General features: G+C 43.7%; 1 protein-coding gene across 1 annotated transcript in view; it reads right to left on the bottom strand.

Moving 5' to 3' along the window:
• Positions 1-14514, bottom strand: part of LOC139584614 (zona pellucida sperm-binding protein 4-like) — a 65119-nt gene extending 50605 nt beyond the window's left edge. The window contains exon 1 of the mRNA XM_071416662.1: positions 14399-14514. Coding sequence (XP_071272763.1) covers positions 14399-14420 — 22 coding nt within the window. The 5' untranslated portion in view covers positions 14421-14514. The remainder of the gene's footprint in view (positions 1-14398) is intronic.
• Positions 14515-14932: the final 418 nt, after the last annotated feature.

The raw sequence follows: 14932 nt of genomic DNA, 5'->3' as shown, positions 1-14932 counted from the left end.
CTTTGATGTGTACTTGAAAGCCACATATGGGTCCCTCTGCTCTCTTGGTAACCTTACCAATGTGGCCATTCTGCTGCAGGCCTACCTGCAGACTCTGTTGTCCCGGCTGCAGGATGGCACAGAGGAGCTCCTCTGGCAAGCGATGGAGGTGTTTTGCCTGCTTTCCATGCTCCAGCGGGATGTGGCCCGCGCCAAAGGATGGGCCATGGCGCAGGTGGTTACCGCCCCGGCGCCATCTCTGGCTTGCCCAATTCCGTCTGCCAGCTGATCTCCAGAGCACATTTGCCACTCTCCCCATCACCCCAGGGCTGACGTTTGGCCTAGGGGTTGATGACATTCTGGAGCAGACCGATAAGGTTCGTAGGGATTGGGAGACCCTGAGATGGTTCATGCCGCCTCCTCAGGCCCCGGGCCCAAGGCCGACGGACAGTCGCCATCCTGCCCCAGCAATAATTTCTCTTTTACAACAAGACCCAGATGGCAAATATAAAGATTCAGTCTATCTAAAAAACGGGAGGCCCCTTACACTTCAATGTTGTGATGAAAAAATATTAGGGCGATACATTGAAGATAATATACGACAACTACTACAAATAATAGAACTATCATGAAACATCTAAGAAGCCAGGCCTGGTATTTATAACGGATTTTGAAAAGGCATTTGATAAAGCAAGACTGGACTTTATTTATAAACGCCTGGATTTTTTTTCAATTTTGGTGAGTCTCTTTATAAAATGGGTAAAAGTAATGTATAGCAACCCCGGGTGTAAAATAGTAAATAACGTCTAATTCTTGTGAATAAAGCCACCATTTCAGATTTTTAAAATGTTTTACAGGGAAGACACAATATGTAAATCTATTAGCTAACCACGTTAGCGAAGGACACGATATTTTTACCAGGCAGATTCGGCTAGGCGCCCACGGCCAGTTCACATGCACAACAGATATGATATAACATCGTAAATTGGGTCTTACTATGGCTGATCTTTCATCAGAATGTTGATCAAAGTGTCCTTTGTCAAGATGAGTCGTTGGTTCCGTTCAGAATTCTTCCTTGCCCACTCCATTTAGCACAGGTACCGGTCGAGTGGCACGGATTTCTCAAACGTAAATACAATCCGACAACGGAACACCGCAAAACTCCCGGAAAAATTCAAATAATCTGATTAAACTATATTGAAAAAACATACATTACGATGATATGGTCACATGTATCAAACAAAATTAGACACGGAGATAGTTTGCATACATAACGCCAGCAAAACAGTACACAAACGCAGCTCAAATTCGAGCGATTCAGCAAACCGGAAGTTGTCGGTCACGCCAAAGAAATGGGTCCTATTTCACGTCAGTCCCAGATAAACAAAGAATTTCTCCTCTGACGTCCTCTTGACAACCAGAGGAAGGCGAATGAAGTGTGTTTCTGGTCATAGGGGGCACGACCATATATAGGCAGAGCTTTGAAGCCAGCATAACACATCTTGATTTTATGTTCTTGGTCATGGAAAGTGCTGTGGAATGACTTCTGTATCACTCAGAGACAAAATTGAAACGGTTTTAGAAACTAGGGATTGTTTTCTTTCCAATGGTATTATTTATATGCATATAGTAAGAGCAATAATTGAATAAGAGGCAGTTTAATCTGTAGAGCAAATTATGCTAATGCGAAAATAGCACCACCTGTATTCTCAAGAGGTTAAACAAGGGTGTCCACTGTCACCATATCTATTTGTTCTGGCCATCGAAATACTTGCTAATAAAATCAGATCCAATAACAACATTAGAGGATTAGAAATCCAAGGCTTTGTTTTTACAAAGGTGTCCATGTATGCTGATGACTCAAGTTTTATATTAAGTCCGCAAGCTAGATCCCTGCAATGTCATTGAAGATTTAGATAACTTTTCTGTACTCTCTGGACTAAAACCTAATTGTGCAAAATATTACGTATTGGATCTTTAAAAAATACAACTTTTACATTACCCTGCAGTTTCCCTATAAAATGGGCTGATGGTGAAGGAGACATACTCGGTATTCATATCACAAAAGATATAAATAAGCTCTTCACAATGAATTTCAATAGAAACCTTGTAAAAATAGACAAGATCCTGCAACCATGGAGAGGTAAATATCTGTTTCTTTATGGAAAAATTTCCCTGATTTAACTCCTTAGTCATATCTCAGTTTATTCACTTATGGCGCTGCCTACTCCTGTTGATTCATTTTCAAATCATATGAGCAATAAATATTTAGCTTCATCTGGGATGCTAAACCAGACAAAACAAAGCGTGCCTATCTATATAATGAACATGAATTGGGTGGGTTGAGATTATTAAATATAAAAGTACTAAACCTCTCTCTAAAAGCTTCACTTATTCAACATTTTACTTGAACCCTAAATGGTTCTCAAGTAGATTACTAAGAAAAGCTCATCCATTGTTTAAAAATGGCCTTTTAGCCTTTGTGTAGATTGCCATGTCTCATTTTCGATTAATTGAAAATGATACTTTTTTCAAAGTATCTCTCTTTTTCAAACAAGCATTGCAGAGCTGGCTACAATTACATCCCCCTGAAAATATATATATTATTATGGCTGAAATCAAATGTGCTGGTTGATAAAATACCTGTATTTATGGGAAAGATGTTTGAAAAGGGTATTTTGATCAGAAATTATATTGTTAATTGGAATGGTGGAGTTATGTCCTTCATGGAGTTATCAGAATTGTACGGGAAGGTCTGCTCAATCCAAGAGTACAATCAACTGATTACAGCATTACCCCAAAAATGGAAGAGGCAGGTGGCAGCGGGAGGAGGTAGGGAACTGGTCTGTCTGCCCAATATGAAGGATCAAAACTGGTGGAGGAATAAAAATAGCATAAGTAGGAAAGTATACCAGTTTCATTTGAAGACCAGGATGTTGACTACTGTGCCATACAGATTGCAAAATAGTTGAAGAGATTTTTGATTCATGATATTCATGATACATGATTCATGAATTCATGATTCATGATACATGATTCATGATACATGATTCATGAATTCATGATTCATAATACATTGATTCCATGATACAGGGTGTATGAGTTGATATAGAAAACGACGCAAGATTAAAGACTTTGTGCTTTTCAGCGAAAATTAATATATCCTTTTCTCAATATAGGGGGTGCTGTTTCAACGTTACCATTTATCGTTCCCAAATTAAACTGCCTCGTACTCAATTCTTGCTCGTACAATATGCATATTATTATTACTATTGGATAGAAAACAATCTCTAGTTTCTAAAACCGTTTGAATTATGTCTGTGGGTGAAACAGAACTCTTTCTGCAGCGAAATTCATGACAGGAACTGCGAAGGTCTGAAAACGAGGCTCTGTTCTCAGATCAGTTTAAAGCTCTGTATGTATCCTATGGGTTGACATGAACTGCACCCGCCTTCCCCTGGATGTCAGTAACCAATGAGAATTGGAATGGAGTTTCTACGTAGATCTCAGACCTTATAAAAGGCCATGGCATGGGGGGTGCGCTCCTTTCGACGTTCGTCAAGACGCAATGGAGGACCTCAGGATGGCATGCTCAAAAGCTCTCGTTATAGGCCTAAGATATATCCGTCTGTGATTTAATTCGATATAGGTGTTAGAAACATCATATCGAAGTTATTTTAAACCGAGTTATATCAGTTTATGCGAGTATATTGCTATTTTCGGAATTTCCTTAGTATTGCGTTTTGAGGATTTGGGCATGTCTGCGCCACATAGCTATTGTTAGCTGCTAGTTCCAAAGTTGAAGACGACGTTTTACAACCGAGCAACGATTCTTTTGGACAAAGGACAACTTGCCCAAGATTCTGATGGAAGCTCGTCCAAAAGTAAGAGCTATTTATGATGTTATTCCGTATTTATGTGGAAAAATGTAAATGATTTGTCCGCCATTAATTGCGGCACTAGTCTGGCTGTAACGCACACTGTATGTCTAGTAACGTTAATTTTAAAAATCTAACTCAGCGGTTGCATTAATAACTAATGCATCTTTCATTTGCTGTCCAACCTGTATTTTTTAGTCAAGTTTACGATTATTTATCGATTAGATTAGGTGCCTCTCCAAGATGGCGCCGGCCAGAATGCATGAACTGTTGCTACTGATCACATTGTATAACCACGATTTGTGCTGCTAAATATGCACATTTTCGAACAAAACCTATATGCATTGTGTAATATGATGTTACAGGACTGTCATCTGATGAAGTATATCAAGGTTAGTCCAATTATATATCTTTTGCTGGATTGTTACGATCGCTAACATTTGCTGCTGGTAAATGCGGTTGTGTTTCTGGCTATTGTGGTAAGCTAATATAATGCTATATTGTGTTTTCGCTGTAAAACACTTAAAAAATCTGACATATTGGCTGGATTCACAAGATGTTGGGCTTTCATTTGCTGTACGCTGTGTATTTTTCAGAAATGTTTTATGATGAGTAATTAGGTAGGACGTTGGTCTCTGTAATTATTCTGCCTGCATCGATGCTATTTCAGATTGCAGCTGCAATGTAGAACTGTGATTTATACCTGAAATATGCAAATTTTTCTAACAAAACATATGCTATACAATAAATATGTTATCAGATGCGGGATGCGTAGCAAGTAGAAGATATAGAATGCTTGCCACCAACAAAATGTTGAATACTTGGGGCATAAAATCATCGAAGTTCTGCAGATTTTGTTGTGAGGATACAGAATCAATAGACCATTTATTTTGGTATTGCCCTCTGGTAGCCTGTTTCTGGTCTCAGGTTCAGGAATGGCTGAAAATGCATAGCATTTATCTAAAATTGACCCTAGAATAGTACTGTTAGGAGATATGGAAAGACCGGGTCAGTCAATTACTAATATACTAATACTCTTCGTAAAACTATTAATCTTCAATTCGCAATCTGTGGATTCTATTCGATTAGATAGATTGTAGTTGTACGTTGAAAATCACAGCATAGTTGAAAGATATATGTTGCGTAGAATTCCGAAGAGGGTGACCAGCAGAGATAAGTGGGAAGGGCTGAGGGAAGCTGAGGGGTGGGTTGTGTAATTGGAGACAAGTTGGAGTGGAGTCGCTGTGCTGGAGATAGAATGATGGTCAAAAATAAAGTAAAAATAAAACATAATAAAAAGTATGTTTGAATGACACTGAGGGGCAGGGTTTTTACAGCTAATGCCGGTTTGCCTGAGGCTGATGCCATGCAGGTGTTTGTACACATGCATATACACGCACTCAAATACACACATACATGGACACACGCATGTACAGTAATATTGCCAGACATGCACTCAAATATATACAGTTGGCATTGCTGTTATGATTTTAGTTGTCCTTGATTTTTTTCTTGCATTGTTGTTTGTTGTTTTCTTTTGTAATTTTCTTTTTTCTCTTTGGTTCATTTTCTTGGTTGTTGATGCATTGGGGTGTTCTTGGGGGTGGGGAATGGAATTAATTGTAATTTATTATTATTTCTTTCTTCTTGGGGTGGGACTGTGGGATGGGTCTCGGATGGTTGCGGGACAGCTATTGGGGAACTGTGGGCGGATCTTGGAGGGTTCGGGTCCCCATTTTTTTTTTAGCCTGGTAGATCTGTCGACGTGCCCTTGCCAGGGGCATTGACCCAGGATGCTTCGGTGTGTCATTCTGAATGGGAGTCTGTTGGATGACTGGTGTGGTGTAGTTGTTGACCGGCTTCACTGCAAGTATATTGTATGTTTTGGATATTCAATTAAAAAAAGATATATATAAAAAAATATATATACTGTATATAAAATACTGTTTTGTGTTTCTCGTTGCTTTTCAAGTCTTGTGCTATCACTCTCTTAGGAACCAGAAGGAGAAAGTTGAAATAGAAGAAGTCAACAGCTCCAGTGGACATGTTATTATCAGTGTTCTATGAGAAATGGAAATACGATTGTCTATGGTGTGATTGTAGAACAGAGGCCATAACTCTCTGAGTTTGTAAACCTCACTGTGAATGTTAATTGTTCGATTTTTTTTTTTGTTGTCATTGTTTGTACATTTTTAAGTAATTTCCAAGTTTATGCAATGTTGAACAGTATTGTTAGGTTCTTATTTTTCAGAGTAAATAACTCACGGACACTAGAGAAGCTTTAACCAAGTTTAATCTTCCCAAAGGTTCTGTACAACTGTAATCAGACAACCCAACATTTGTCCCATCCAGATATTTATATCCTACTTAAGACACTCCCTCACTCCAATCCTTACAGTTTATGCCCAACAGGAAGAAGGTAACCAGATACTTCAACTGTCACGTTCTGACCATAGTTCTTGTGTGTTTTGCTTGTTTTAGTGTTGGTCAGGACGTGAGCTGGGTGGGCATTCTATGTTGTGTGTCTAGTTTGTCTGTTTCTATGTTTGGCCTAATATGGTTCTCAATCAGAGGCAGGTGTTTTGTGTTGTCTCTGATTGGGAATCATATATAGGTGGCTTGTTGTGTGTTGGGATTTTGTGGGTGGTTGTTTCCTGTCCTTGTGTTTTCTCTGCACCAGATAGGGCTGTATTGGTTTGCCACATTTTGTTATTTTGTATAGTTGTAAGTGTTCACTGTTTCGTTTTATTAAACATGTTGAGCACTGGCTACGCTGCGTGTTGGTCCGATCCCTGTTACACCCTCTCTTCTCGTGAAGAGAGGGAAGGCTGCCGTTACAGAACCACACACCAATCTCGGACCAAGCAGCGTAGCAATGGGCAGCAGCGGCAGCAGCAGCAGCGGTACCAGGAGGAATGGACTTGGGAAGAGGTGTTGGACGGAAAGGGTTGCTACACATGGGAGGAGATCCTGGCTGGTAAGGATCGCCTTCCATGGGAACAGGTGGAGGCAGCTAGGAGAGCGGAAGCAGCCGCGAAGGGGAACCGGTGTTATGAGGGAACATGGCTGGCCAGGAAGCCCGAGAAGAAACTCCAAAAATGTATTGGGAGGGGGCTAAAGGGGAGTGTGGCGAAGTCAGGTAGGAGACCTGCGCCAACTTCCCGGGTTTATCGTTGAGAGCAAGAGTACGGGCAGACACCGTGTTATGCGGAAGAGCGCACGGTGTCTCCTGTACGTATGTATAGCCCGGTGCGGTACAGCCCAGCTCCACGTATCGGCCGGGCTAGAGTGGGCATCGAGCCAGGTGCCATGAAGCCGGCTCAACATAGCTGGTCTCCAGTACGTCTCCTCGGGCCGGTGTACATGGCACCAGCCTTACGCATGGTGTCCCCGGTTCGCCAGCACAGCCCAGTGCGGGCTATTCCACCTCGCCGCACTGGCCTGGCTACGGGGAGCATTAAACCAGGTAAGGTTGGGCAGGCTCGCTGCTTAAGAGCTCCTGTACGCCTTCACGGTCCGGTATATCCGGCGCCACCTCCTCGCCCCAGCCCAGTACCACCAGTGCCTACACCACGCACCAGGCTTCCTGTGCGTCTCCAGAACTCTGTTCCTCCTCCACGCACTCTCCCTGTGGTGCGTGTCTCCAGCCCGGTACCACCAGTTCCGGCACCACGCACCAAGCTTACTGTGCGTATCCAGAGCCCTGTACGCACTGTTCCTTCTCCCCGCACTCGCCTTGAGGTGCGTGCCCTCAGCCCGGTACCACACACCAGGTGTATAGTGCGCCTCGAGAGTCCAGTGTGCCCTGTTTCTGCTCCCCGCACTAGCCTTGAGGTGCGTGTCTACAAACCGGTACCACCAGTTCCGGCAACACGCACCAGGCCTACTGTGCGCCTCAGCAGGTCTGAGCTGCCTGCCTGCCCAGCGCCGTCTGAGCTGCCTGCCTGCCCAGCGCCGTCTGAGCTGCCTGCCTGCCCAGCGCCGTCTGAGCTGCCTGCCTGCCCAGCGCCGTCTGAGCTGCCTGCCTGCCCAGCGCCATCTGAGCCATCCGTCTGCCCAGCGCCATCTGAGCCATCCGTCTGCCCAGCGCCATCTGAGCCATCCGTCTGCCCAGCGCCATCTGAGCCATCCGTCTGCCCAGCGCCATCTGAGCCATCCGTCTGCCCAGCGCCATCTGAGCCATCCGTCTGCCCAGTGCCATCTGAGCCATCCGTCTGCCCAGCGCCATCTGAGCCATCCTTCTGCCCAGCGCCATCTGAGCTGCCCTCCAGTCATGAGCTGCCCTCCAGTCATGAGCTGCCCTCCAGTCATGAGCTGCCCTCCAGTCCTGAGCTACCTCTATGTCCTGAGCTACCTCTCGGTTCGGAGCTGTCTCCTCAGTCTGATGGGGCCCTTTGTGAGGGATCCTAGGCCAAGGTCGGCGGCGAGGGTCGCCACTCAAAGGACGCTAAGGAGGGGGACAAAGACAATGGTGGAGTGGTGTCCTCGTCCAGCGCCGGAGCCGCCACCGCGGACAGATGCCCACCCAGACCCTCCCCTAGAGTTTTAGGGGGTGCGCACCTCAGGAGGGGGGTACTGTCACGTTCTGACCATAGTTCTTGTGTGTTTTGCTTGTTTTAGTGTTGGTCAGGGCGTGAGCTGGGTGGGCATTCTATGTTGTGTGTCTAGTTTGTCTGTTTCTATGTTTGGCCTAATATGGTTCTCAATCAGAGGCAGGTGTTTTGTGTTGTCTCTGATTGGGAATCATATATAGGTGGCTTGTTGTGTGTTGGGATTTTGTGGGTGGTTGTTTCCTGTCTTTGTGTTTTCTCTGCACCAGATAGGGCTGTATTGGTTTGCCACATTTTGTTATTTTGTATCGTTGTAAGTGTTCACTGTTTCGTTTTATTAAACATGTTGAGCACTGGCTACGCTGCGTGTTGGTCCGATCCCTGTTACACCCTCTCTTCTTGTGAAGAGAGGGAAGGCTGCCATTACATCAACATAATCCCTGATTGCCTTTTTCCTCATGCTGTGCTCCTTCGACTATGCCATCAGATGGGAGAGTTCTGGGCAACACCAGCCAGTCGGATAATGACAAACTACAAGGTGGAGATGCATCCAACAAGCGCAAATGCCGTCCAGCCACCGGTGTAGAAAATGTAAACATTCCTTTCTGCGTTTTCCCCAGTTTCTTACGTAGGCTGGTGACCTGCATGATCAAGGAAGCCATCTCAAGCCAAGCCTATAATCCTTGGCAATTGCATTGGGACTCCAAGTGATCCGGTTTGTCCCGAAACAAAGCATAATAGATACAGCGCTGGAACCAGGCTTCAACCTTTCTGTTAAGCGGGATTCCGGGACAATAAATAGCGGTCCTAGCTGTTAAAGCTAACCGAGTTGCGGAATCCACGCAAAAATAAGTTCTTTATTCGTATATAATGAATAGCGGTTATTTTAATAAAAAATTACAAACCGAGTGTTTTCCAGTTAAACCTGATCCATCAAATGGTGAGAGAGGGAGAGAAAGGTGGGAAGTGGAAGACAGAGAGATGGAGAGAGAAACACAGCAGTGCAAATATACTTAGACTTGAGTATTTCAATAACTCTTCTCTTCCAACTTGTTAGGCTACCTACGGGGGAAGGATATCCAGCCACACAGGAGGGTGTTTTTTACCAAGGAGGAGAAGGAGGCCGTGCTGACCAAGACGCATGCTGGCCATTTCGGAGTGAAGCGCATGAATGCCAAAATCCACCAACGCTTCTTCTGATGGGGAATTGTCAAGGAGGTGAACAGCTGGGCAAGTTAAATAACCTTTTGTTTATCAATCACATTCTATTATATCTGAAATTATTATGATTTCAATTAATGTCATATCAGAGAGCACACAATGTTTCAATTTGTCACTTTTTGCTTAAAGGTCAGTACCCTGTATAGCCTGACAGAAGTTTGAGAGGGCGAAGACTGTGGCGCCGGAGTTGAAGCCCATCAAAGTTGTTTCACCATGGCACATGATCGGTAAGTGTCCCAATTCAAATTCTGCCCGATAAGTTTTGTAAGGGTTTCTTTATTTGACCACAGCAGAGTTCAATATTATAGCGTGTGTGTGTGTGTCAGTATCCTTACAAATATGAAAATCTGCATACTGTATGACACCAATACGGGTAAGAATAAAGTAATAATTTCTCTAACACTTTAAATGTTAGGGGTGGACCTCATTGGACCCTTCACGAAATCCAGGAATGGCAACAGCTGGTGTCTGCCCGCGACAAATCACTTTATCAAGTGGGTGGAGGCAATACCCATTAAGGTCAGTAAAGGAAGAGAACATGCTTAACTCTAAATTCCATACTGTAACCTATTAAAAAGGGTACATAAAACGAAAAATAGATTTTCGTTTTGTATGATACCCATCAAGGACGAGACTCGCACCCCGTCCTTCCATCTCGCTCTTTCCCCTTTCATCCTTCCTTCCCACCCTGCCTCCTTTCACCCAGCTTTGAGCATTTCATTCCTCGTTCCCTCCCTCCACACAGCTCTATGCATCAACCTCTCCTTCCTTCCTTCCTTCCTTCCTTCCTTCCTTCCTTCCTTCCTTCCTTCCTTCCTTCCTTCCTTCCTTCCTTCCTTCCTTCCTTCCTTCCTTCCTTCAAGCTCTCCCCTCCCCCATAATAGGAAACATTCCCTTTAATTGAGATTTATTTTACCATTCCTCTCCCTTACTGAACGGTTTGTCGTGTCTGAACTAGTTCATTTTGGCTTGAGTGACCGAGGTCATGAACGCTGGAACAAGGAAGGATGTTATAGGTTATTTTCTGTTACCAATGGTTTGTTTTAATTTTTTACACTTTGTTTTTCCATGGTACATAATCAGACATATTTCAGGATCTTACATTGTCAATAGATATCGCTTTCCTACCCCCTCCTCCAGATTTGGTGAATGGACCAATCAGACCCTCAAGACTGTCATGGGCAAGTTCCTTGATTGGTACCAGGAAGGGTGGGAGAACAACCTGAAGGTAATTCTCTTTGCACACAACAGCAGCTTCCAGGCCGAGTACGGACGGGTTAACAATACAATTGTATATACAATTATTGCAAACACTGTAGTCTTTCAAATTTGTGATTGACTTCGTGTTGTTTGTCTATTGCTATTTTTGGATAAGGTACTTTCAGATCACTGAAACCCCACATGATGTGGTGGAAGTTGTCGAACCAGATCAGAACATCATCTACAGCTTCTCTTAGAGCAAGAACTTTCTTAGCAGATATCATACTGGGCACATATGTGAGATACACAGATAAACTAAAAACACTAGCACTGCAAACACTTAGAACAAAGAGAGCAGCAGTGCCTGGACTTTGTAGTCTCCCTCTTCAAGTCCCCCTTCTGAGACTGGCTGCCTATTGAGAACAAGTGACAGGCAGAATTCCACACACCGGAATTCAGTATTTTAGTCTGATTGCCATGTGAGTGCACAACAAATCTGTGAAAATAAATGAATGACACAACTGTATCAAAAACTATCGAAGTTGATGTATTAAAATCTTAAATCTTGCCAGGTTGATTTTCACAGCTGTTTCACAAGGTGTTCATTGTTGTAAAGTATCCTGTGATGGTATTTATTTGTTCCACATTATTCATTGTTGTATCCTAGGACCTAACAGATACATATATGAGCTATGCGAGATAGGATAAATTAATAAGGAAATCATATTATTTCGGTGTAGCTAAGGGCAGGTTAAAATAAAAACATGACAACCAGACAAGCCAGTGTATGAATCAAACGGATTTGCATATGAATGGAGTGGAAATTAGCTGACTTCGTGTTCTGTATGGTAAGTAACAATGTGTCAAGCAGATTACACATTTTCTTTGACATTTCTGAAACGTAGCAATGTTTAAGACATGGACTTCATGTTGAATGTTAACAAGGTACCCAAAAGTAGTTTGAATTAATGTTTGCATTTTATTAGCTAAACATAACCTTGTTAAAACAGCAAAATTGTCACGGAAATCAGCCTTGTTTGCATAGCGATGGTGAAAAGAACGTAATTTAGGCTGTAATGTAATGATCTCCAAAATTGAGCACAAACTTCAATTGTGAAAATTCTGTGCTACTTCCAGCACGCGTTTACTGTGAACTCTGAGGCTGCACCTGCTTTAAGTTACAGTTTTATCAGTGGCCAAGTAGGCTCCTGTGGCTATTTGATCATAATGTAAGCCTACCAGAGTGGCCTACCATTAAAAACGATGGAGAAAATGCATCCCACAATATTTTACATGGAAATAGCTGTTCTATCATTCAGCCTACAGTAGCGGCCAATGTGTGGTGTTCAATGTAGGCCTACTTTTGAAAAAAACATGCAGGTCTTGACATGAATCTGTTTATCCACTTGTCCTTTAGACAAGGTGACTGAAAATGTTGTGTTTGATGGAAGAAACCACTTTACAAAATAAAATGTATTATTCCCATACTATTATTACAGAGAATTAGACAAATGATGCTACCCTCTGCCTATTGGCTATTTAACTTGTTCAATCCTGTCCCAAAATACAACCCTGCCCCTTTAAGACAAGAAAAGCTCTTTACCTGACTCTCTTTTCAAAGATGTCTATAAATGTACACGTTTTGTGCTCTTGTAGGAAGCAATCACTTCCCTATTGCTGACTACAAACAATCTATAACTTGGCTAGTAACTCACTGACTAGCAAAGGATATGAACACAATGTGCACACTTGGCTACATGCAGCTTTCACTTCGATCTCAAAACAAGCATCTACTCACGACCGCTCATGCTGTAAACACAGTCCAGTTCAACGTAAATGGCACAGATCCATATATGGCAATGGTCTATTTGCATATAGGACTAGTGTAGCTCTGATTGTTTATGCCGCACTGGTCTGTGTAGAGTACAGGCTGAGTTTCTGCCTACAAAATCTTTTGCATAGTTTGTTTTGTTTCGGTATGTTGCCTTGAAAGTGGCTAATATTGCATTGATTTGATCATAATTGCCACAGTAAAGGGAAACGTTGATAGTGTTAACAGGGAAAACTCTAGAACAGTGGTCACCAACCTTTTTTAAGTCAAGATCACTTTCTGAATCAAAACGAAAGCTGAAATTTACCGCTCAGATTTTTTTTACATGAGTTAAGTAAGCCTATGCAACATTAACCAATTAAAAACAGTACTGCAGCAATGAGGTTTGTGCAGTAAGCTATAGGTCCAATACATTATCACCTCATATTGGCTTTGCTTAAATTCCCTTGCCAATGCATTGTTGTTCAGTCATTTAAAACGTTTGAGGTAGGCTAAATGATCACATCGGTAATAGACCCGTTGTTGTATTACTTGTGAGGCACAGCGGAGTGAGCAGACATTTATATAATTAGGTTTTTATTTTACTGGGCTGATGGTGCCTGCATCTGATGGTCAGTATAAGCGAAAGGAAAGAGAAGCAGACTGACGGTCTGCCTCTCAACATCCCTCCGCTCTCCCTTTCCTCCAGTGACACTGACAAAAATGGGACACCATCTTCCAGCTGATGGCGAAACTCGGGTCGCAATGCATTATTTCTGCCTCATGCACAAATTCATGTTGTTGCTCCTATGAACAGAGAAACTGAAATAGTCTGTCGATACGCTTTCCTACTCATTCATTACTGCTGCTGTGCTAGTTGTAGCGCTGAGTGGAAATAGGAAGAACGCGCCTTTTAAGGCTTATTAAAATGTTGAATACAAAGTGCTGACAGTGCTGAGTAAGAACTTAAACATTAACTCATAAAAACAGTAGCTCTGCCTGGTTGAACTCATAACAATTGCATCACGGCCTGGTATGGGAACTCTCTGCATCATCTGACCGTAGGGCGCTACAGAGGGTAGTGCGTATGGTCCAGTACATCAATGGGGCCAAACTTCCTGCCATCCAGGACCTATATACTAGGCGGTGTCAGAGGAAGGCCCCAAAATTTGTCAAAGAATCCAGTCACCCAAGTCATAGACTGTTCTCTCTGCTACTGCACGGCAAGCGGTACCGAAGTCTAGGACCAAAAGACTCCTTAACAGCTTCTACCGGCAAGCCATAAGACTGCTGAACAATTATCAAATGGCCACAAGGCTTTATCGTTGGGGTTTTTACAGAAATGTTTGCCGATCGACAGGTAAGGCCTTGTAGATCGACCGGTTGGTGACCACTGCTCTAGAAAGTTGAGTGAAGTTCAATCTCGTGCTTCTCTCGGTGGGCACTCAGTTTAGAGGTTACATTAGTGGCAACTAACATATTAGCCAAAATCGATGTATCTTTTTGGGAATACGTCACAACGTCTTCTAAACTGCTCTGGTGACAAACACACTTTTTACCTTGTCTCCATTCATCCACATGGCTGCTGGCTGCACTTTGCTACCAGTATAGCCCAACCGGCTAGCAGATGGCGCTATTATTCCTTTTACATAATTTGTCATCTGCATCCAACTGGAATGTGCCCAGCTGGCTATAAACTATGAAATCACACTGTTACACCATAGAGTTCTAGATTAAAATGAGCATGGTCCAACACCTACCTGCTTTCCCATAGAAGCACATACGCCCATCGAAACAGCAGTTTATGGCCTCACATTTGGCACCAGTGATGTCAGGAAGTCCACATTGCACCCTGTCGTTGCCCTCAACATCACAGGTCTGCTTTGGGCCTTGGTGTATCGGGCCAGTGGGTAACCTAGGCGCCTGAGGTGGTTGGGCAGGCTTCTGATGAAGGAGTTGGGCAGGAGTCTGAGGACGGGGTTGGGCAGGAGTCTGAGGACGGGGTTGGGCGGAAGTCTGAAGACGGTGTTGGGCGGGAGTCTGAGGATGGGGTTGGGCGGGCCTCTGAGGAAGGAGCTGTGCGGGCCTCTGAGGAAGGGGCTGGGCGGGCTTCTGAGGAAGGGGCTGGGCGGACCACTGAGGAAGGTGTTGGGCGGTCCTCTGAGGAAGGGGCTGGGCGGGCAACTGAGGAAGGGCTTGGGTGGGCCACTGAGGAAGGGGTTGGGCAGGCCACAGAGGAAGGGGATGGTCTGGCCACTGAGGAAGGGGTTGGGTGGGCCACTGAGGAAGGGGTT

The sequence above is a fragment of the Salvelinus alpinus genome, chromosome 9 (genome assembly GCF_045679555.1).
Source record: "Salvelinus alpinus chromosome 9, SLU_Salpinus.1, whole genome shotgun sequence".
Lineage (NCBI taxonomy): Eukaryota > Metazoa > Chordata > Actinopteri > Salmoniformes > Salmonidae > Salvelinus > Salvelinus alpinus.
This window is presented reverse-complemented; position numbering and strand designations above follow the sequence as displayed.